The following is a 23,191-nucleotide window of genomic DNA, read 5'->3' on the forward strand; positions in this document are numbered from 1 at the left end:
TGAGGTTCCTATTTTCTTGCCAGCTGTCAGCTGAGAGAAGTTCCCAGTTTCCAAACAGAGGTTACCCATGTTTCTTGGCTCATGGCTCACTTCTTCCATTATTCCTCTCAGGTTTCAAATCATTCCGGTCTCTTTTTTCATCATCGAATCCCTCAGACCCATCCTTCTGCCTTCCTCTTCCACATTTAAGATTATCCCTGTGTGGATAATCCAGTATGCATGCCTATCTCCAAGTCCTTAACCTTAATCACATATGCAGAGTTCCTTTTGCCATATCAAGTAACATAGTCACAGATTCTTGGACTTTGGGGGGAACATTATTCTGCTTCACACATTGTGGGTGTACCACAGTTTAACCATTCACCTGTTGAAACATGTTTTATTTCCAGCTTTAGGCTATTACGTATAAAGCTGTTGTGAACATTCTTGTAGAAAAACAAAGCATGAGTGGATTGTACTCTGTTTGCTGTTTGCAATTTACTCTTTTCACTCAACCGCATGTTTCTGAGCATGATTCATGCTGATCTTATAGAACTGGGTCCTTTGTAGGGGTTCCTTGTGTTCCATTTGGACATTGTCCCTTGGAGTCCTAGCCCTATTCCACTGAATGACTGCAGTCATCCCCTGGGGCATCCATTCCCCTGTTGGTGGACATTTAGGTTGCTTCCCACATTCTGCTACTACCAACAGTGCTGTAGTAGACATCTCTGTGCAGGTCTCCTTGTGCGAGGCTGAAGCATTTTTCTGGACCGTACATGTAGGAGTGGAATTTCTGGTCCCAGAGTATATATGTATGTGTCAGTTTCAACCAGCGCTTTTCTAATTGTTCTCAAATTCTTTTCCTTCTACCAGCAGGGATGAAAGAGTTCCTTACAACCCTGTCAACATTTGGAGTCATCGTTCTTTTTCATTTTTTGCTTCTCCGAAAGCTGTGAAATGGCATCTGCTTGTGTTAATTTGCATTTTCCTGATCACTGTTGAGGTCCAGCACACACACACACACCCACCTCACACGTCCTCTTTTTAACATGCTGACTTCTTTTCTCTCACTGTGGGTGTTAGAGGTTGCTGCCTCGACCTGTTTTTAAACATTAAGGTCTGGGCAACCCAACAACTGAAATTTGGTGTCTTGTCTGAAATTACAGGATGTTCCTCAGGCCTCAGTGTTTCCATGGGAACAAGTAACAGTCATCCTTCATGATTAGGAGGTATCCATGGCAACCAAGCCAGCAGCATTTGAATGAAACCAATTTTATTTATTTATTTAGCAAACACATGAAGGTTAAAATGTGTTTCTCCAACTGTGGCTTCCAAGAGTAGGGAGGCAGCCTGGTCTGCCTGGTGAAATAGACTCTTTTGCCCTCCTAGTGGAAAGGAGATGCAGGATCAGCTGGTCTTGTGACCTAATTTTGTAGACCGAGAGTCCGAGAGGTCATGTGGAGGTCATACAGTGAGTCTGAGCCAAGGGGAAAAGCCTGAATCAGTTCTCTGAGGTTTGGAGGCAGGCAGTGTGGAACTAGGTGATAGACCAGTTCTCCCTTCCTGGGGTCTGTCCCTGAGGATGCCACCTTTATCCTGCAAGATGTTAGCAAACTCACTCAACATCTCCAACATCCTGCTTGTACCAGCTATGTTACTTAGAGGTGGGAGGCATGGGCCCAAGCCTCCTAGTGTCTGCTTCCTTAAATTAGACAGGACTTGGTACTCAGTCAAAGGCCGAAGTCAGCTGGGATTTTAGAGGCAGAGTTAGAACTCAGAGGTCTGCTTTCTGCCTTCTTTGTCGGTGTAAAATAAAGAGCAGGTTTTTTCCTTTTTCTTTCTTTCTTTCTGTTTTTTTGGGTGGTGGTGGTAGGGAATAGAGGGACTCACTGCTCTTACTCCCTGACCCACTGGTTTGATGATAAGCCATGAATTCAGGGATGGAAAAAGGGGCTAGCCTAGAGTCACACAGCAGAGTCAAGGTTAAATCCAGTCTCCTAGTCCTGGCCCCATGTTTCAGGCCTCAGCCTTTTCTGAGCCCCTAAGTGTAGGTTTGGTAGGGACAGTTTCAGCATATACTCTTGCTTCTTACCTGGAGAAACTTTAGAAGAAGTCATTTTTGCCTCTCAGAGCCTCAGTTTATTCATCTGGAGAATGAAGCTTCCCAAAGCTAAGTTGTTATGTGGGGATTACATTTGAAGGGGTCTCAGTGGGGGCAGTATTGCCCATAAGTGAACAAAAAAAAATGGATTCTTGGAAGGGGATGTGAAAAAAATCTCACTCTTTTTCTATATAAAGCCTAATATACATGTAGGCATTATATGTATATAAAAAAGAAGCAAGAGAATTCCAGAAAAACATCTGCCTCATAGACTGAGCTAAATCCTTTGACTGTGCATCACAACAAACTGTGGAAAATTCTTAAAGAGATGGGAATACCAGACCACCTGACCTGCTTCCTGAGAAACCTGTTTGCAAGTCCTGAAGCAACAGTTAGAACAGGACGTGGAACAACAGGCTATGCAGAGTACATCATGTGAAATGCCGGGCTGGATGAAGCACAAGCTGGCATCAAGATAGCCGGGAGAAAATACCAATAACCTCAGATATGCAGATGACACCACCCTTATGGCTGAAAGCAAATAACTAAAGAGCCTCTTGATGAAAGTGAAAGAAGAGAGTGAAAAAGTTGGCTTAAAACTCATTGTTCAAAAACTAAGATCATGGCATCTGATCCCATCACTTCATGGCAAATAGATGGGGAGACAATGGAAACAGTGACAGACTCTATTTTCCTGGGCTCCAAAATCACTGCAGATGGTGACTGCAGCCATGAAATTAAAAGACACTTAATCCTTGGAAGAAAAGCTATGACAAACCTAGATAGCATATTAAAAAGCAGAGACATTTCTTTGTCAACAAAGGTCCATCTAGTCAAAGCTATAGTTTTTCCAGTAGTCATGTATGGATATGAGAGTTGGACCATAAAGAAGGCTGAGTACTGAAGAATTGAAGCTTTTCAACTGTGGTGTTGGGAAAAACTCCTGAGAGTTCCTTGGACTGCAAGGAGATCCAACAAGTCAATCCTGAAGGAAATCAGTCCTGAATATTCATCGGAAGGTCTTATGCTGAAGCTGAAGCCCCAGTCCTTTGGCCACCTGATGTGAAGAACTGACTCATTGGAAAAGGCCCTGATGCTGGGAAAGATTGAAGGCAGGAGGAGAATGGGATGACAGAGGATGAGATGGTTGGATGGCATCACCCTCTCAGTGGACATGAGTTTGAACAAGCTTTGGGAGATGGTGAAAAACAGAGACACCTGGCATGCTGCAGTCCATGGGGTCACAAAGAGTCAGACATGACTGAGAGACTGAACAACATTACATGTAGGACAAAAAGATACTTTTACTGTATATCTATGGTATTAGAATTTTGTTGAGGGAGAAACTCGGAAGTTAAAAAGATTCCTTAGAGGGAGTCTTAGTGAATAAAAGGTAAAGAAACACTGGTCTGTACCCCTACAATCCATGTGGTTATTATTACTAACTTTGTGTTTGGAGCTTGTGTTGGCTGCTGGCTCAGAGTGGGGTGCTGTTTGGAGTGTCAGGTCAGGAGAGAGCGTGGCCTAGCCGAGACTCTCCCCCTATGGTTCAATGTGATCCCTGGGCACATCACGGTTTCCCATCTGTGTGTAAAGGCGTCCCACCAGGTCCATGGGTGGGGCCTGCTTCTCAGGCAGCTGAGATCCGCCTGGTGGGCCCATGGGTGTCCAGCAGGAAGCAGATGGTGCTTACAGTAGGATGATTTGAGGTGTGGGCAGGGGCGGGGAACCATGGAGAGGAGTGCAGGACCCCAGAGCTAGTAGCAGCTGGGGCTGGAAGAAGGGGCGGAGAGCATGGTTACTGAGAGGTGAGAACTCAGGAGACTGGGTCATCCTGATGGTAGTCTGGACCTTCAGTGGTGGGAGGTGGCCAGCCCAGGTGACCCCCCTCCCTCCCCTGATCTCCCACCAGGGCTCCCCACTGGCCAATCCCCATGGTAGCCAGGGGCTTCCCTGCTGGTTCAGCAGGCAAATAATCTGCCTGCAATGCAGGAAATGAAGGAGACTTGGGTTCAATCCCTGGGTCGGGAAGATCCCCTGGAGGAGGGCATGGCAACCCACTCCAGTATTCTTGCCTGGAGAATTCCATGGACAGAGGAGCCTGGAGGGCTATAATCCATGAGGCTGCAAAGAGTCAGACACGACTGAAGTGACCGAGCATGCACACGTGCTTGGAAGCCAGAGGGCCCAGACCTGGGCTGGTGTGGTCTGCATGGGTCAGCCCCCTGGAGCAGAGGTGGGGTGAAAGATGCAGAATGGAACTGGGGCCAAGCGGAAGCTGCCCAGAAAGGTACCCATACTCCTTGTCCTTTGGAGTGCAGGAGAAGGCATGGACTGCTGCCCTGTCGTGTCCTGCAGCCCTCTCTCCGCACTGGGTTCCTACCTTCTGATGCAGATAGGGTACAGCCTGGGCTTTGTTTGCTTAGGTTTGGGTTTATTGGAGCAAAAGTCAATTTGAATTGTGCAGTGCCAAACTGGAAGTGGTTAGAAATGCTCCCAAGGCATCTGAACTGAAGTTTACGGCTACTTTGGGAGCACCCATAAGGGTCTTTACTGTCTGTTTACTGTGTTAGGAGCTAGTGGGTAAGTTCCCTTCCTCTGGTTTCAGCTTCCTCATCTGTAAAATGGGTGGTTGGACCAAGCAACCTCTGGGCACCTCCTAGCTCAGACCCAGCAGGCAAGGGTGGTGTTCTGCAGAGGTTGTGGGGATATCAGGCTTGATCTTGGAGGAGAGGCAGCCTCGCCAGGCTCTTTGAGTCCCGCCAGTGCCTTCTGAGGGCTCACCTACCTGGGAAGGGGCAGTGAAGTTGTGGTCAAACGTATGTGTGTGTGTGTCAGGGAGAGAGGGCACATCCTCAAAGGCTTCTGAAGGCCGAGGGCAGTGCCTCACATGTGGGTTGGACACTGTGGTTAGTCTGGGAGGACCCCCGGGCGGAGGTGACGAGAGGCACTAGGGATGAGGGGAGAGATGAAGGCAGACGGTGCGGGGGCACAGCAAGAGATTTCCTGGGGAAATCTACAGAGAGAAGGGGTCTTTCCTAGAGTGTGACTAGCAGACATGGGCGGGGGAGCAGAGGTGAGTGAGGAAGGGAGGTTCTAAGTAGGATGCACCATGAGGGAAGCAGAAAGTCCCTAAACCATGGCAGCCAATGGGCTGGAGTGGAAGCCTCTCTAGCAGAGGGGGCCCAGGCCTGCCTGTTGGGCAGCGGGGCCTGAACCCGTCCCCATGGGTGGCCCACTTCCTCCAGTTCCAAAATGGTTTGCCAGGCTTGCCCACCAGCCAGAGCTCAGCACTGGCCCGCCCTAGTGGAGTGCAGGCTCAGCTCTGTCTTTCCACACTTCTGAGGGCCCCTGTCCAAGCCGGCTGCACGGAGAGACTGGACTGGAAGGTGTAGCACGGCCCCTGATAGCCCGATCTGCCTTGTGGAAAAGCCTGCCCCTAATCTGTCCTGTGTGTATGCACGTCCACATGAGCACGTGTACTGGGGCTGGGCCTGAGCGAGTACGCGCTTGAGTGTCTACGTGGATGCGAACGTGTGTGTGTGTGTGTTTACTGGGTGTGTGCCTCTGACTCTGCACCCGGTGTGTTCCCAGGGACCAGGGAAATCTCCGCCCTGTCCTTTTTCTTCTGAGTCAACAGGTCTTTCCCAGGCACTCCCCACGCACCAGACTCCAGGCAGGGTGCTGGGGGTGTAGAAATGCAGCCAGCTTAGGCGTGGGCATCAGGAGTTCCACCAGCAAGCAGAAGACACACACACACACACACACACACACACACACTCAGGAGTTCCACCAGCAAGCAGAGGACACACACACACACAGGAGTTCCACCAGCAAGCAGAAGACACACACATACACACACACACACTCAGGAGTTCCACCAGCAAGCAGAGGACACACACACACACAAGAGTTTCACCAGCAAGCAGAGGAGACACACACACACACACACAGGAGTTCCACCAGCAAGCAGAGGACACACACACACACAAGAGTTTCACCAGCAAGCAGAGGAGACACACACACACACACACAGGAGTTCCACCAGCAAGCAGAGGACACACACACACACAGGAGTTTCACCAGCAAGCAGAGGAGACATACACACACACACACACACACACACACACACACACATGAGTTTCACCAGCAAGCAGAGGAGATACACACACACACACACACACACACACACACAGGAGTTTCACCAGCAAGCAGAGGAGACATACACACACACACACACACACACACACAGGAGTTTCACCAGCAAGCAGAGGAGATACACACACACACACACACACACACACACACACACACATGAGTTTCACCAGCAAAGGACACACACACACACACGAGTTTCACCAGCAAACAAAGGACACACACACACACACACACACACACACACACACACACACACACGCTGCGTGCAAAGTGACAGCAGTGATAGGCTGCCCCAGCCTGGCTGTTGCTATAGAAGCCAAAAAGGCTCCTGTAAGAGCTAGGGGCGGAGGAGGTTACCGGGTTTCCTCCAGGGCATACTGAACAGGACGGGCTGGGAGGAAGAGGAAGGGGCCTTCTGTGGGGGCCATAGCTGGAGCAGTGGAAAAGAGATGGCCAGTGCCAAGCCTGGTTGGGGGAACTGGGGCAGGTGAAGTGGCCAGGTGGACTGACCTGGTTGTTGAAACAGGCATGCTGAGGCTGAGGCTCCAAGTGTTGAATGAGCTGTCACCATGTAAAAATCAGAATATTTCATATTAAAGTAAAAAACCAGATTTCCACGTCCTCTTGAATCTTGGGAAGCTTTTGGCTGCACTGAGTCCCCCCATTGCTATGTCAAAATCACCAGCTGGAGCTGAGCAGCTGGCCGCTACCCTTGACCTTGCTGCCTGCCTGGCCCTTGCACTCCTCTCAAGTTTAAAGCCTCAAGAAGAGAAGGTACCTATTGGAAGCCAGAGATCAGAGTCTCGTGTTTGAAGGAATTGCTTGTATACCTCCAGCAACAGGGAGCTCATTATCACATATCACAAGATGTGTGTCTTGAAGTGGGAGTTTTAGGAGATCTTTTTTTTAAAATCGTAGTACATATATAGGAAAGATATACATGAAATTTGCCATTTTAGTCATTTTTAAGTGTATAGCTCAGTGGTATTAAGTATGTTTACAACATCATGCCACCATCACCATAGTCCATTTCTAAATGTTTCCCATTACTCCAAAGAGAAACTGTACCATTAAGCAACAAATCCCCGTGCCCCCTTACCCCCAGCCCCTGGTAACCTCTAATCTGCTTTCCTTCTCTAAGAATTTGCCTATTTGGGGTATTTTATACAAGTGGAATTTCACAGTATTTGTCCCTTTGTGTCTAGTTTGTGTCAGTCAGCTTGTTTTCAAGGTTCGTCTAGGTTGCAACGTGGATCAGAAGTTTCGTGCTTTTAACAGAGGAATTACCTTCCATCGTATGGAGCGACCACACTGTGTTTATCCTTCCATCTGTTGAGGGCCCCTTGGGTTTCTACCTTTTTGGCTATTGTGAATAATGCTGCCGTGGACATCTGCATACAAGTGTTTGTCTATGTCCCTGTTTTCAGTTCTTTGGGGTATATACCTAGGAGTGGAATTGCTGGATCATGTAGTCATTCTGTCTTTAACGTGTTGGGGAACCGCTGAACTGTTTTCCACAATGGCTGGACCATTTTATGAGGACCAGCTATGTGTTGTCCTAGCCTGGTCGGGAATGACAGGAGGGCTTGACTTGTTCAGTTGCTAAGTCCTGTCCGACTCTTGGCAACCCCATGGACTGTAGACCGCCGCGCTCCTCCGTCCTCCACCATCTCCCACAGTTTGCTCAAATTCATGTCCATTGAGTGGTTGATGCGACCAACTGGGTGGCCTCTGTTGTCCGTGCTTAACCACCCCTCTCTCTCCCTCTCTGTTGGCAGAGTCGCCCCAAGAAAGGCCGGGCTCCCGGCGCAGCCTGCCCGGCAGCCTCTCAGAGAAGAGCCCCAGCATGGAGCCCTCGGCCGCTACGCCGTTCCGGGTCACGGTAACTATCCCTGCGTCACCATCGCCACCTGGCCCGGGGGCTGCTCTGCGACCCCGCGGCCCCCCTTCCTGGAGCCTCAAGGACCTGGGAGAGCATCCAGCCTCCCTTGCTCTAGGTATCCGTTCACTCAGCTGCTCCCCTCTCTGTGGCTCAACCCCGCCCCCAGGAGGCCACATGGGGGTCCTGTCCTCTAGGGAGGGGGCAGGTGGAGGATTGAAAGCCCTGCAGGCTGCTGGAACCAGAGCCAAGCTGGTGTGGGATGAGAAAGGCTAACGTTAGGTCGGATAAGTGCACCCTCAAGCATGCGTGCACACACCACACTTCCTTAGGATGTATCCTTTTTGTTTTCACATTTTAATATCTCTCATATAACAGCCTGTGGTGTGTCATAATTTGATTGCTATTTTTTCTCTTTCTTGCTGGTGCATGAAACAATGCTGTACCTTTCAATCGATGATGTCTCAGAATCAGCAAAGAATAGTATATATACAGCTTAGCTATTGATTATAGTAGTCCTATCAGACCTGAAGGACTTTATGGAAACAGAACCCAGTGACCTGTAACTTCTGACCGTCCATGTCCCCTGTGTCCCAGCCATCCTTCCACACACCTGCAGTTTTATGTCCTTTCGCTGCCCTGTTTCAGCACTTTACCTTGTGCCCCTCTGCGCATGTGCCAGCTGCTGGGGAAGTAGACAAGTTCTCTTCCCCAGGGAGCTCAGGCTATAGGGGAGATGGATGTTTGATTCAATCGTTCATCCATCCATCCATTCATTCAGCCATCCTGACGGCATGCTTGCTGTGTGCCAGGTACCATTCTTGGCACTGGGGCCAAGTGGGAGGAGCTGGCCAAGACAGCACCAGGTGGATAAAGCCCTTGACCTTAAGAGCTGACATTCTTGTGTTGGAGCTATGTGCTGTGAAAGAGAAAAGTAGACTGTTGTGAGAGGGAAAACTAGGAGGGCTTCCTTGAGGTGGTGTGGTTGGCAAGTTATAGTTGAGCTGAAGTCCAGGGAATGAGGAGCCAGTCCTCAGGGGATCAGGGGGAAGGAGGTTTTGAGGGAGGAAACAGAGAGGTCACAGGCCTGGCTGTCGCTGTATCATGTGATATGTGGTTTCAGGTGAGGTGGGAGTGGATATCCCCTGGGAACTGATTTTTGAACTGACTCTTGAAGGGTCCTTGGCAATTGAGCAGGCAGGGACAGTGAGAGAAGGAGTTCCAGGTAGGGAGGACAGCAGTTGCCAAGGCGTGGAGGCATGCTAGAAATTGACATGTTTATGCAATGGTGAAATGCTTGCTGGGACTGGAGTTGAGGGGTCCAGAGGTCAGGGTAGGAGGTGAGGCTGGGAAGCTGGACTGGGTCTGGGTCGAGTGGAGCCTCAAGTCCCCAGCTAAAGGGATAGGACTTTCCTCAGAGCCACCGATTCTTCCGCCTGTCTGTGTGTCATAAAAATGCTCTCAAAATATTCTTGGACCCCTTCAAGATTTCAGTGCAGTGGGCCAGGGGTGGGGCCTGGATATCTGCATTTTTAATAGGCTCATATAAAAGGCAGTTCTGAGCCCCAGGCTCTGGGTCAGATCAGCCTCTGAGAAAGGATTCCAGGTTACCTCCCTGGGCGACCAGGGCCCTTGGGAGATAGTGTCCAGCTGTGGGGAGGACAGGAAGCTGGCACCTGGGAGACCCTGATCGAATCAGCTGGAACAGGCTGCGACCTGCTTTCCCCAGACCCCCGGGCCGCGGCCACCAGGGCTGAGCCTTGGGGACGCCTTAGGGGACGATGACTAATCATCATGGCTCCCCTGTGCTATGTTCATCTCTTTTAATCTGTAAGACAACCCTGAAGCTGATACTTCGATCACCCCATTTTACAGATGAGAAAACTGAGGCTCAGAGAACTGAAGTCCCTCACCCAAACTCCAAGTGCTCATAATGTTGGAGCCAAGATTTGGACTCGGGTCTCCCTGACCCCAGTGCACATGCATGTACTCCTCTGGCTGGACTGGAACCAGAGCAGGAGTACCCTTCCTCCACACCCTTCCAGAACCCCCTCAGCATCACTTTTTACCCGCTTCCCTTTCTTTTGCTGTTCTAATAGGTGTATCATCACACCTCGACGTTGCTGTAATTTGCAGCTCTTTAATTGCCAGCTAGGCTTGGCTTCTTTCCTGTCGTGGCATCTTCACTGTGTTTGCTGGTGTGGAAAACTGCTGTGGCTCAGAGCCAGAGCCAGCGCCAACCTTCTGAGCCACTGGGCCCCCAGACTCTTCATCCCGTGAGATTAGGGTCTGCAGGATGGAAAGTGTGTTCTGCCGTCACTTTAGCCACTTCTCACAGCAACCCTGAAGGGTGGGACCATTAATGTCTGCATGTCATGGATGAGGGGACTGAGGCTCAGAGAGGTGAATTCATTTGCCGGGCGTCACAGCTGCTGTGTGACAGAGCCAGGCATGGATACCAGGACTGCCGGGCATATACTGTTTGTGTCCTTTCCCTCGGTGCCTTGGCCCTTTTCTGTGTGCAGCTGTTAAGGAAAGGGGCGTGAGTCGAATTTCTATCCTGGGCTGGTGCTTGGAGCTGAGAGGGTTTGAATAGGAAGCTTGGAGGTGGGGATCTGAGTTCAAATTCCAGCTCTTGTGTGACCCATGTGACCTCGTTAGTCACTCATCCTTTCTGAGCCACGTGTCCTTGTCAGTAAAGTGTGGAATGACTGCTCTTTCTTGAAGGACTTGCTGGACCTTCACATGTGCACGTCAGCCCAGGTCTGACCCATGGTAGGTGCTTAACCCCTGTGCGTGCGTGTGTGCATGTGTGTGTGTATGTCACTTTGCAACCCCATGGACCACCAGGCTGACTCTTTGCAACCCCATGGACCACCAGGCTCCTCTGTCCGTGGGATTCTCCAGGCAAGAGTACTGGATTGAGTTACCGTGCCCTCCTCCAGGGGATCTTCCTGACCCAGGGATAGAACCCATGTCTCTTGCATCTCCTGCATTGGCAGGTGGGTTCTTTACCACTAGTGCCAACTGGGAAGTCCATAGAAATGATGGTGGTGGTGGTTTAGTTGCTAAGTTGTGCCCAACTCTTTGCGACGCCATGGACTATAGCCCATCAGTCTCTGTCCAAGGGATTTCCCAGACAGGTATACTGAAGTGGGTTGCCGTTTCCTTCTCCAAGGGATCTTCTTGACCCAGCGATCGGACCTGGGTCTCCTGCATTGCAGGTGGATCCTTTACTGATGGAGCCACCTACAAGCTGAATTGTGTTTCCTCTTTTGGCTCCAGAACAGTGAAGATCTGCGCAGGGTCGGGGCAGAGGACAGGATGCCTTGGGGAAGGTCAGAGGTGCACCTGGCCTGGGCCTTAGAGACGGACTTGACACGACCCTGTGCAGGACCAGAAGCACACCCTCTCCCCTGCAACCTGAACTCACCCCGCCTGCTCCCACAGCCGCATCCTCGTGCTCGCTGACTGCTGCTCTGTGTAGCCCCCAAGGGAACCTGGGGAACATGGTTTTGCCTGGAGGAGGCAGGCGAGATGCCACAGGATGTACTTGAATAACTGTCGTCTTTGCTGCCATTTCAAACCCAGGTGATGAGATGTCACCACCTCTCACAGCAGAGCCCTTTGGCAGTGATGCAGTTTAATGGTGAACCATGTCCGGATCTATAGGCCTCATTCTGTCTGCCTCCTCTGTGCAAACTGAGGCCGGGGAGGGGCTGGACTTCACCTGGAAACCACTCAGCTGGGAGCGCTCCTGAGTCTGGGCTGTTTGCACCCTACATGCTGGCCCTCACCCCTTTTGTGAGTCAGCCTAGGACCAAAATCACCCCACAGGGGATCAGGGACCCAGTGTTGCTCCCATGTCTGTCTCTTGGAAATCATGTGACCCTGGGAGAGCCTCAGTTTACCCTTCTGTAAAATAGGGGGAGTGGATTTTGTAGTCTGGGCATACAAAAGGTGCTTAAATGTTTTGATGCACTAAGGGGATGAGCCGTAAAGTCAGCAGACCTGGGACTGAGTCTCATGGCAGCATTGTGACCTAGGCAAGATATGGAGCTTTTGCCTGCCTGGTACAACTTCCTTCTCCCTACAAGGGGAGCTGGGGGTGGGGGTGCCGTCTCTCAGGGTCACTCAGTGCCAGCAGGCCATCCAATCAGGACCCTGAGAGCTCTGTGGGGCCCTGGATGAGGGCAGGATGGGGAAGGAGCTGGGAACAGAGGACCAAACGGACCTCCTGCCCATTGCTGGCCTCCAATTCTTGGGCTCCAAATAGATGGAGAAAGAAATGGCAACCCACTCCAGTATCCTTGTCTGGAAAATCTCATGGACAGTGGAGCCTGGGGGGCTATAGTCCATGGGGTCACAAAGAGTCGGCCACAACTGAGCGACTAACACTAAAGAGATGGTGAGGCTGAGTTCAAGCGTCACTCTGTCTTCTCAGCAGCGAATCCTGGAAACGAGAGAGGGCCAGAGGCAGGGACAGCAGGCAGGCAGCAAGCTGGGATCTGCATAAGCTGTTGGGTTGGGTCCAGGGGCTCTGTATGGACCTATCCCCCACCCCGAAGCCCAAGGACTCAGCAGCAGCAGCAGGCTGTCCCCTCTCACAGGCCACCCCATGTGTGAGGAATTCATGGTGTGATTAGAGGGTAAGGAGATGGTGACTGCTACCGGTCTCCCCACGTGTCCCTTCAGCCCACCGCCCTGGGCAGACCTGACCTCCCCCTGGTGTGGGCTGGGTCCTTCCTCCCTCCTTCCTCTGCCCCCATCCCTCCCACCGACCTTGAGGAGAGCTGGCAGGGCCTGGGTGTGGGAGGTGGCAGATTCACTGGGAAACTTGACAGCCAATTGATTCCTCCTCGGAAAGTTGAAAGTGAAGAGTCGTGTTTGAAGGTTTAGCTGAAATTAGGTCTCAGGGCTATTTTTTGCGAGTTGGAGGAGAAGTGTCAGGGAGGGGAAGGCCCAGAGGGGCTGGAGGAAGCTACAGATAAACTCAGTACCAGTTGATTGCGAATGCTTCAAGACGTGGGTCTTGGTTCCTTTCAACCACCCACTTTTACTGGATGCTCAAGTGTGTGTACCCTAGGTGGTCCTGAAGCTATGATGCCCATGTGCCTGGGATGCTGTGAGAACCCAGAACCAGGGGCAGTTACCTCTTGTTGGCGAGGGTGGGGAAGAATTTCTCGAGGAGGGATCTTTGGGGCTGGGCTTTGAGGGATCTATAGGAGTTTGTCAGGAACAAAAGGAGAAGAGTATTCCAGTTAGAGTGGGATCTAACTAAATAGGAACAAGCCAAAGGCTCTGTGTGATTAGATGACATTAAATGAGTAGCAAATATGGTGGAGAGGAGCCTGGAGAGAAAAGTGAGTGGGTAAGGGCTTCGGACTTTTCCCTACAAGACACAAGAGTCAGAGGGGATGATGAGTGAGAGTGGATAGGGCAGGAGACCTCTGGGATATGGATCTGAAGTTTCCTCACCTGCTCACCCCTCTTTACCAAGGTTTCTCCAAACCGTCTCGACATTTCAGCTGTCTTTCTTTCTCATGTACAGAGAAACAGGTACAGGACCACAAACATTCAGGACTGTGCATGACCCCCCCTTAACACCATAGTGGAAAGGCTGTTGGAAATTATCTGATCCAACCCTTCCTTCTACAGAGCAGGGCCTGAGGCTCAGAGAGGGGAGGGTCCTTTCCGGAAGTTGAACAGCATGTCTGGAGCCAGGCCTGGAATGGAGCCCGGGTGTCTCTATTCCCCTGTCCTGTGTTCCTCCTGCCTTGCTCCCTCCTGCCCTCTCTTTCCTGCCGCCAGGCCCTTCCTGCTGCCCCCGTCATGTTTTCTGGGAGGAGGGGGCTGAAGGGAATGACCTTTGTGCGTCTGACCACCCTTGAAGGCCCCCAAGGGCTCATCAGCACAGCTCCTCCTCCTGGTCTGCCCATCTGCCCCATTAGTGCCCCTTGTTGGCTAAGGCGACTCCCGTGGACAGGAAAGCTGGTCAAACCCCCAGATCACAGAGGCCAGCTCTGTCCCTGCACAGATGGGGCAACTGAGACCCAGAGAAAGTAGGTTTGCCTGGAATACCTGCTGGGCCTCCCTCCATCACTCTAGGCTGAAGCATATTTACATGGGACATGTCTGTGTCTGTGGCCCACAGACTGGTGGAGGGATGTCAGCTACGAAGCATGGCTGGCAGATAGGAGTGCTGGACCCCGGACTGGGTGCCCCAGCACCTCGTGGTACCCGAAATTTGCCTGTGAGGCTGGTGTCCCTTGCTCTCTTGAGCCACGTGAGCTGGTGAGCTGGAGTCTCCCAACCCAGTGTCTAGCCATTGTGCTGCAGATGAGAGGGTTGGTGGAGAGAGCAGGCCCCATATCCTCAACCCTCCTCCTCCCATGTCTTTCATGGAGCCTAATTGTTATTAAACTGTTTAAACCCCAAAGGCAAATTACTATCATTTTGGTCTGTGTCCATTTGGTCCGAATCTGCCTGCCTCCAGGAGGAATGCAGGAGATGGGAACATAGTCACAGACAGCCCAGGGTGGCCAGGGCTGCCCAGGACAGTCTGCAGGGTGGGAGTATGGGGTCAGGGGCTGTTTCAAGCTTTCTGAATCAAGGCCAGGCCAGCATCTGAGGCCTGGGACTATGGGCAGGCTGTGGTATTTGGTAGGGTTGGGAGGCTGCCTGCCCCATTAAAAACAAGAAGGTGGTTTCATCAGATCCATTTTACAGATTTGGAAAGTAAGTCTCGGGGCCCAGGGTCTGCTAGCCCATGAGTGGTAGAGGTGGGAGTCAAGCTCTGGTCTGCGAGTCCTGTTGTGGGTATGTACTAACTTACTTTCCTCCCTCCCTTCACTGCCTTCCTTTTTTCTTTCTTTTAATAAATTTTTAACCAGCACCAACTGTGTTTCAGGACTTCCCTGGTGGCTCAGATGGTAGAATCTGCCTGCAACGCAGGAGACCGGGTTTGATCCCTGGGTTGGGAAGATCCCCTGGAGAAGGGAAGGGCTCCCTACTCCATGGAGAACTCCATGGACAGAGGAGCCTGGTGGGCTACAGTTCACGGGGTCGCAAAGAGTCAGACGCAACTGAGCAACTAACACTTTCAACTATGTTTCAGGGCCTGTGTGGGGTATTGAGTAAAAGATAGTTTCTACCTGCAAACATACAGGGTTTGTTTGCCTAACAGGCAGGGTTAGCTGGGGCTTCGTGAAGTCATTTCTGGGCAGGTGAGGAGAAAGGCCTGGCAGCCAGGACAGCCCCTCTGAAGGCTGAGAGATGGGAAATATTAATAGCTTGAGCAAGTGGTAGTGAGAACAGGGAGCAATGTGAGGGGCTAAAGTGTGAGGGCGTGGCTGGAAAACAAGGGTCAGCAGATCTATTGCAGCTCACAGAGCAAACAGGATGGGAGGCCATATTAATAGGAGTATGGAGTCCCCCGGAGAAGGCAATGGCACCCCACTCCAGTACTCTTGCCTGGCAAATCCCATGAACGGAGGAGCCTGGTAGGCTGCAGTCCATGGGGTCGCTAAGAGTGGGACACGACTGAGCGACTTCACTTTCACTTTTCACTTTTATGCACTGGAGAAGGAAATGGCACCCCACTCCAGTGTTCTTGTCTTGAGAATCCCAGGGACGGGGGAGCCTGGTGGGCTGCCGTCTATGGGGTTGCACAGAGTCAGACACGACTGAAGCGACTTAGCAGCAGCAGCAGCAGCATGGAGTCCCCAGAGAGGGAGGTGAGGGTCAGCCAGAACTGGCCAGAGGAGATCTGGACGGAATGCGTTGTGTCCTTCAGAGCAGCACACCTGACTCAGCGGAGAGAGTCTGGAGCCCCTGGTCTCTGCCCACTCTCCCCTTCCGGAGAGTCTGGAGCCCCGGCAGAACAGCCCTGAGGGCCAGGGGTTCCTGTGCCAGTTTACAGACGGAAAAAGAGAGGCTCAGAGCTGGAGACCTGGCCTGAGTGATCCCACAGAGGGAAGCCGTGGGGCTAAGACTCAAATCCTACCCCTCCCCAGTAGACCTATGGGAAGAGTCAGTACTATGTCCCCAGGACGGAGGTCGGGGGCGGGGGGGTTCCTGGTGAACAGAGGGAGAAAGACGCCCCCAATAGCATCAGAGACCAGGACTGGAGTGGGGGATAGAGGACGGGGAGCGAGCAAGCTGCTTTTCTCATCCTTGCCCTCAGCATCTGAGCTTAGAATGCCCTTGCAGGGGTCCCTGAAGGAAGAACTCACTTCAAGGAGCCCTGGAATCTGCTGCCTCATTGCAAGAGGTGCTGGCTTGGGTGGGGTGATGGAGAGGGGAATAAGGACAACCTCTGCCCACCCCCCCCCACCCCTTTCTGCCTGGGGGTCCTCCAGAAGTACTTCTACCGTGTCCCTATAAGGTCCTGCACTTGAGCCTGTTGGGCAACATGGAGCTGGATAAACTGGTCGCCACTAGGGTGTCAGTGGCTGACTCCCTCGGTCGCTGTGTCAAAGGTTCCTTGCACAAAAGGAGCCTTATCAGTTGGGTGTTTGGGTCACTCGCAGTGGAGTGTCAGGCTCTCTGTGATTGGCAGGTGAGACGCTACTGGGGGGCGTCTTTCTTCCTCTCTTCACTAGGAGCCCCTCTGCCCCCCTACCTCCTGGGGTCCTCCGTCCTGGGGACATAGTACTGACTCTTCCCATAGGTCTACTTGGGAGGGGTAGCATTTGAATCTTAGCTCCACGGCTTCCCTCTGTGGGATCGCTCAGGCCAGGTCTCCAGCTCTGAGCCTCTCTTTTTCCGTCTGTAAACTGGCACAGGAACCCCTGGCCCTCAGGGCTGTTCAGCCAATAATCTCACACCAAATTGCAGAAAGCCCCGATTTGCTGGCAGGCAGGGCTCACCACCCCCACCCCTTTCCCAGAGCCTCTGGTCCTCCCTGCCCCATGCCTCCTCCTGAGGGTCCAAAACGACATTGCTCACACAGAGCGCCCAGGCCTCCGCTCTGAGACCAGGAGGTTGAGAGGGGGCGGGGTGCAGGGGTCCCCAAGAGACCAGAGACCAAATTCATAGGTGGTGAGTACAGATGGAAGGAGCCGGAGGTGTCCGCGCAGGGCGGCTTCTGCCCAGTTGGGGGCAGCAGAGGGCAGCAAGTGGCTGCCTGGGCGGAAACTCCCAAAGGAGAGTGGAAATCCGGGGGCGTTTTGTGTGGCCCCCACCCTGGGGCCATGGGGTCCAGCGACGCAGACTGCAGAGCCTACTGCCGGTTGGATGGAACAGCTCCAAACAGGAGTGCCCGTGGGCAGCTGGGTCTGGCACCATTGGCTGAGCTGACCAGACTATGTTGTCCAGAGAGCTTTCGGATCTGTGAAAGGGGACCCTCATCAGGGACATGGAGAGGGGCAAGATCTGGGGCCCAGGCAGCCTCCCAGCAAGAGCAGGGGCCCATGTGCAGGTGGGTGGGCAGTGTGTCTGCGCTGTGGTCACCAGGCTGGACTAGTAAACACTCCATCTTGGGTGTCCTCTGACAAAGTCCGGTCCACCTGGGTGTGAGTCCCAGCTCCTTACTGTCTGCATAAGGAGTGGGGCGTGGTCGTAAAGGCTGTTTTACGCAGTCCTCTGGGTCAGGCCTTCTGCTGAGCCCTCACTGGGTATCATCTGATGATACCATGAGGCACATAACACAAATCCCTTTTTTTTTTTTTTAAAGTGACAAAACCAAGCCAGACGGAGAGTGAAGGACTTGCTGAAGCTTGCTCAGCTCGTGAGCCTGGACAATAGAGGTCTTGCAGAGCCTGGCCCACAACGCACAACCCAGTCTCTGCTGGCCAGTGTTGCTAGTCTCTCCATCTAATAGATGAGAACACTGAGGCCCAGAGAGGGGAGGTGCGCTGACCCAGGTCACACAGCAGATCAGGGACAGAGCTGGCATTTGATCTCATCATGTTCTGCCCCTGTCTGCAGCTGCTCTGGCCACCCCTTCCACCCCTCCATGTCAGAAGGGGCATGAGCAGGGCAGATGCCCTGGCTCCCCTCTTCCCACCCCGACATATGGCCCCTGAAGGCCTTCCCCTCTCTTAGGGAACCCAGGAACCTGGGAGTGGGGAGCCAGAGCTCAGATGCCTCCTCCCAACCCCATATAGAAATGAAGTGATTGCCTCTGTCACACCAAGTGGCATTTGGGTTGGATTGCAGACATAATTATATCTGAGTCTTCGGGTGGGAATTGTTCCCAAGCCAGGAGGCCCTCTTTGGAAGTGGCGGCAATGGCATCTGTTTCCAACACAAGGCCCTGCCGGGGGATGAGTAACTTTTCTCGTGGAATTGCTTAGGGAACATCTAAAACGAGCCATGATTGTTCCTGTCCCCCTCCAGCGCCATCAATAGCTGCCAGGAGGGGTGATCTGGCTCCCCCGCCAGCATTGAGGCCCCCAGGCCTATCCCGGGGTCCGTGCCTCTGTGCAGGCTGGCCCTTCTGCCCATGGTTCCTCCCCATTTCCCTTCCTTGAAAGCTCCTTCCCTCCCCCATACCCACCCCCACCGTGGTTCCTGCAGGCATCCCCACCCCAGGCTCTAGAACACAGATGCTGTGGCTTAACCATCCACCAGAGAGAGTGGTGACTTTCTTAAGGGTGGTGGCTATTTCTGATTTCTCTGAGCCCCGGGCACAGGGGCAGGGCCTCACCTGTGGCGGGCACCAGAGGGGCTGGTGGGATGAAGATGTGTGAGCGATGAGAGGCGTGAATGCATCCAGTGAGTGAGTGTGGGGTGAGGGGAGTGGGTAAGCTAACACCCCCAGCTCCTGACAGCCCACTACATCTCTGAAGCCCAGTGGCCAACCACTTGGGAGGAGGTCAGGACAGGCCACCCGGACCACCACAGTCTTGCCTTGAAATTGACCTTGCCTCCGCCGCATGGGTTCCCATGATCCCTCAGGGGCAGGCGCCCAGGTGAGCCTGGCCTGTAGATGGTAAATCAACCCAGAAGGAGAAATAGCCTATAAAATCCTCTCCCCAAACGGTGCATTTTGTATCCTGTAGTGAAAAGGTCTTTTAAACACACTGCTCACTCAGGTGGATTTATGGGGCTGCCCCCTGCTTCTTGCTGCTCCCTCCTGCTCTGGCCTTTGGGAGCACCCTGGGGTCCTGGTGCTCCCTGGTGGCTTGTGGTCCAGGGAGAAATAAGATAGCTCCTCTCCCCTGCCTTGATGCTCCAGGGCTAGCCCTGGCCAGCAAGGTACCTGGGAGGGGGGCAGGGTGAGGCCATCTTACCCAACAGAAGCTCCCCATCCCAGTAGGGCCTGAAGTTCCACTATGAGCATCCTTCCTTATGGCAAGCTGTTGTCTCCAGAAGGCCCCCTTGTTGTCACCTGCAAATGGGTCACCAGGGAGGGGAAAGATGGCATGCCTAAGCTGGAAAGGGGTTTAGAGATCAGCTAGGCCATCTCCTCATTTTACAGATAGGGAAACTGAGTCACAGAGAGGCTAAGTTGCTTGCTCAGAGCCTCATACTGCAGTAATGGAATGATGGAAGGACTTGAGCTCTGGGGCAGACTACCTGGGTGGAACCCAGCTCTGCCACTTCCTGGCTATGCAGTCTTGTGCAAGTAGCTTAACATCTCTGAGCCTCCATTTTCTTATCTGCACACTGGGCTATGAGAATTAGAGTAAGTCATGTAAAGCTTTGATATAGTGCCTGAAGCTGAGACAGAGCTTAATAAATACATCTGGCTTACTCTTATTAATGCATTGGAATAGTTCTTGTTACTGTTAATTACAGAGCGGGGTTTTGAATACAGATTTCTTGTCTCTGCGCATGGTTTTCTTGCTACTTCTGCCAGGAAGCCTCTGTTGAGAGCATTCTCTCACACAGAGCGCACAGAGCACAGGACAGAGACGTGCTGATAGGGAGAAGCAGTGAGTCACCCCAGGAAGACTGGCCTGGTGCCAGGGCCTCAGTGACGGGGCTGGTAGGGAGGCAGAGGGAGAGAGTAGAGAGCCTGCTGCAGGGGTGTGGCTCCCGGAGGGAGCTGGTTTTCCTGAAGCCATGTGGCCTCAAGCTGGACTCGCCCAGAGGTCAGGGCTGGCCGAGGGCTTAAAGAGCTGATGAAGTGCATGTGGCCGTCCAGACCTCTGGGGTGGGCTCATGGGGCAGTGAGTCACTCCTGGCTGCTCTGGGTTATCACATTCTTGCTTGAGACAATAGGAATGAGTGTCTGGCCTCTGGTCACTGATGTCGCTCAGTCCTGGGCACTGGCAGGCACTGGGACGGCCTCTCTGATGTCCTCATTTCCCCCTCCCACCTTCCCAACTGCATGCCCCCTCCTGTACACTCTCAGGGTTTCTAAGAGCCCCCCTCGACCTGGGCATCCTCTGCATTGGGGAGAGGGTGTGTAACTTGGAGGTCAGAAGACCTGTGATCATGCCAGGGCCTTTGAAGCCAGTCAGACCTGCTGCTGGCCTACCTCAGCTCTGTTGCCTGAACTGGGATTCTGCCTGGAATACCCCTTATATGGCTGCCCTGCCCCAGATGATCTCAGCAAGCCCAACCGCTGCCTCACCTTCAGTGTTTCTATTATGCCCTCAAAAGCTGCCTCCTCCAGCAAGTCCACTCATATTGACCCCAAGTGGACCCCCCTAAAAAGCCTCTCAGAGCATATTCTCTGCCTGCCTTCCTCTTTTATCTTTTATATCATAAATACTTGTTCATTCATTCAGGAAGTATATATGGAATACCTGCGAGGTGTCCAACACTGGGGACCCAGGCCACGATGGCCCCCATAATTCCGTAGGGGAGGGAGGTCTGAAACAGACGTTTAACTGCAGCTATGATAGGTCTGCAGGGAGATCTCGTTCAATGTGAGGGCATCAGGGAGGCCCCTGAGAGGGTTGAGGAGAGACTGAAGGATGTGCAGGGCCCACTGGGCAGAAGGGGCCTCTGTTCTAGGCAGTAGCAACAGCCTGTGCCAAGGCCCTGTGGCAGGAGCACCGCTGAAGCCCCTGGGATCCGAGCAGGGGGAGATCCTGAGGGGCCTCGGGCCTCACCAGGCAGGTAGGCCTTCACCCCAGGAGCCCTGGGGAACTGTGGAAGGGAGTGCAGCTGGTCCGCAGCAGGATCTCATCTGTTTTTCAAAGGGTCCCTCTGGATGCTCTTGGAGAATGAACAGGGGGAGGGTGGCAGGGTTGGAGGCGGCCAAAGCAGCCAGGAGGCTCCTTCGGGTGCCTAGGAATGGCCTGGGCTACCTCTCCAGCTGGACGGAGGGGCCTTTGAGGGCAGAGAGCCAGCCTTTTTTGGGGTGCAGGAAAGTGGACCAGCCCCCTTCTCCATCACAGGAGCTCTGGGTCCTAGAGATTGCTCTGTGAGCTGCTGCTTTCTCTTTCCTTCTGGCTAATCGCTGGGCTGGCCCCTGGGAGCTGAGCAAAGTCTGAGCAATAAAAAAACGACAGTGACAGTGCTGATGACAGGAGCTAGTATTTCTGCCATGTGCCGGGAAATGGGCTGAGTTCTTTCCATGCATGATCCCATTGACTCATTCCAACAACCTGTGGGATGGCTACTATCTTTCCCGTTCTACAGAAGAGGAAATAGGCTAGGGCAGTTAGGTCACCGGCCTAGGGCCCACGACGTTAACTGGGGGAACACTCTGCTACCATGCCTCTTGGGGGAGGGGGAGGGAAAGTACTGTGTTTCACCCAGAGATTCCTTAGACCTAATCAGCTGCATCACGTGGTGGTGTTTCAGGAGTGGTGATGGACAGAAGGAGAGATGTTTGGGGCAGGGGTCTCCAGCTCTGGGTAAGGGTGTGATCCTGTTGAACAACCTGCCAGGCCTCAAGGCGCCCAGAAACCACACGTTCAGGGAACTGTGAAGACAGTTACCAGGGTGCAAGAGAAGCAAGTAGGTCGTCCTCGGAGACTGGCACAAGATGAGACCCGCCTGATTGTGGAGACCGCTACAGGGAGCCAGTTTCTCCCCTCTGGCCCAAGGTCTGGGCTCCTGGCTCTTTGTGCTTACCTGGCCACTCTCGTGAGCGCATGTGGGCTGGTGGGTTTGGCCTGGCCGTCAGTGTAACTCTGTGAGTGCCTGATGACAGCTGAGTATGTGTGTCAATGTGTGAGCCTGTCCCAGTATATTTGTATGTTTACTTGTGTGTTTCATGGTAGTGTGTATTTATGTGTGTGTTGGTTGGCGTGCACATGCATTTGTGTGTATATCTGGCGGTGCCAGGGAGACCTGTTCTGTTCATACATGCATTTCTCTGTGACCATGTTCCCGCCCCCAACCATGTGCTCTGTGCATGACCTTGAACTTGGGTGTGTTTCTGGCCCTGGGTATTTCTCCTGGGCTTCCCTGGTAGCTCAGACGGTAAAGAATCCACCTGCCATGTGGGAGACCTGGGTTGGGAAGATCTCCTGGAGAAGGGAACAACTACCCACTCCAGTATTCTTGCCTGGAGAATTCCATGAACAGGGGAGCCTGGCGGGCTACAATCTCCATGGGGTCGCAAAGAGTTGGACACGACTAGGCAACTGAGCACAGCACATTTCTCCACGAGAACATGTTTGAGTGTAGTTATCCAGACACTGTTTTTTAAAAATATTTATTTATTTATTTGACTGTGTCGGGTCTTTGTTGCCCCCCAGCATATGGGATCTTAGTTCCTCAACCAGGGACTGAACCTGTGTCCCCTGTATTGCAAGGTGGATTCTCAACCACCGGACCACCAGGAAAGTCCCTTGGGGCAATATTATTACAATATTATTACAAGAGTGATCCTTGAGTGTCAGGCTCCAGTCCCCTCCTGGTTCTCATGGCCCGTGAATTGGTTCTCTTTGGGTGACTGAGTAGACTGCTTTCTCTGGGTAGGGTGGAATGTGGAGGACTCATGTTGAAAGGAGCACTGGCACGGGCTTAGGGAAGCTTCTATGGGCACAGGGTGGCCTGTGAGTGGGTGGCCACCGGGAAGGCACTAACTTGATCCTGCCTTTAAATTCCTCTCTGCTTTCACCTGTCACAGTGTTTGACATTCCCCCATTACTGAGTCATTCCCCAGCTGGGACCCTCTTTGATGGTGCGTAGTTCCCAGGGGAGGCGGCCAGGGAGGCCTG

At 52.8% G+C, this 23,191-nt stretch overlaps 1 protein-coding gene across 11 annotated transcripts in view; it reads left to right on the plus strand.

Annotated features, from left to right (window-relative positions):
• DAB2IP (DAB2 interacting protein) overlaps positions 1–23,191 on the plus strand; it is a 210,446-nt gene that overhangs the window by 92,680 nt on the left and 94,575 nt on the right. For 9 of the 11 annotated variants that reach the window (XM_052647651.1, XM_052647649.1, XM_052647655.1 and 6 more), the window contains exon 2: positions 8,017–8,120. In XM_052647651.1, coding sequence (XP_052503611.1) covers positions 8,017–8,120 — 104 coding nt within the window. Of the gene's footprint in view, positions 1–8,016; positions 8,121–8,184; positions 8,236–10,810; positions 10,893–23,191 lie in introns of those variants that run through there. The other 2 variants (XM_052647662.1, XM_052647659.1) reach the window with 2 other exon arrangements.

Source organism: Budorcas taxicolor, chromosome 11 (assembly GCF_023091745.1).
Source record: "Budorcas taxicolor isolate Tak-1 chromosome 11, Takin1.1, whole genome shotgun sequence".
Lineage (NCBI taxonomy): Eukaryota > Metazoa > Chordata > Mammalia > Artiodactyla > Bovidae > Budorcas > Budorcas taxicolor.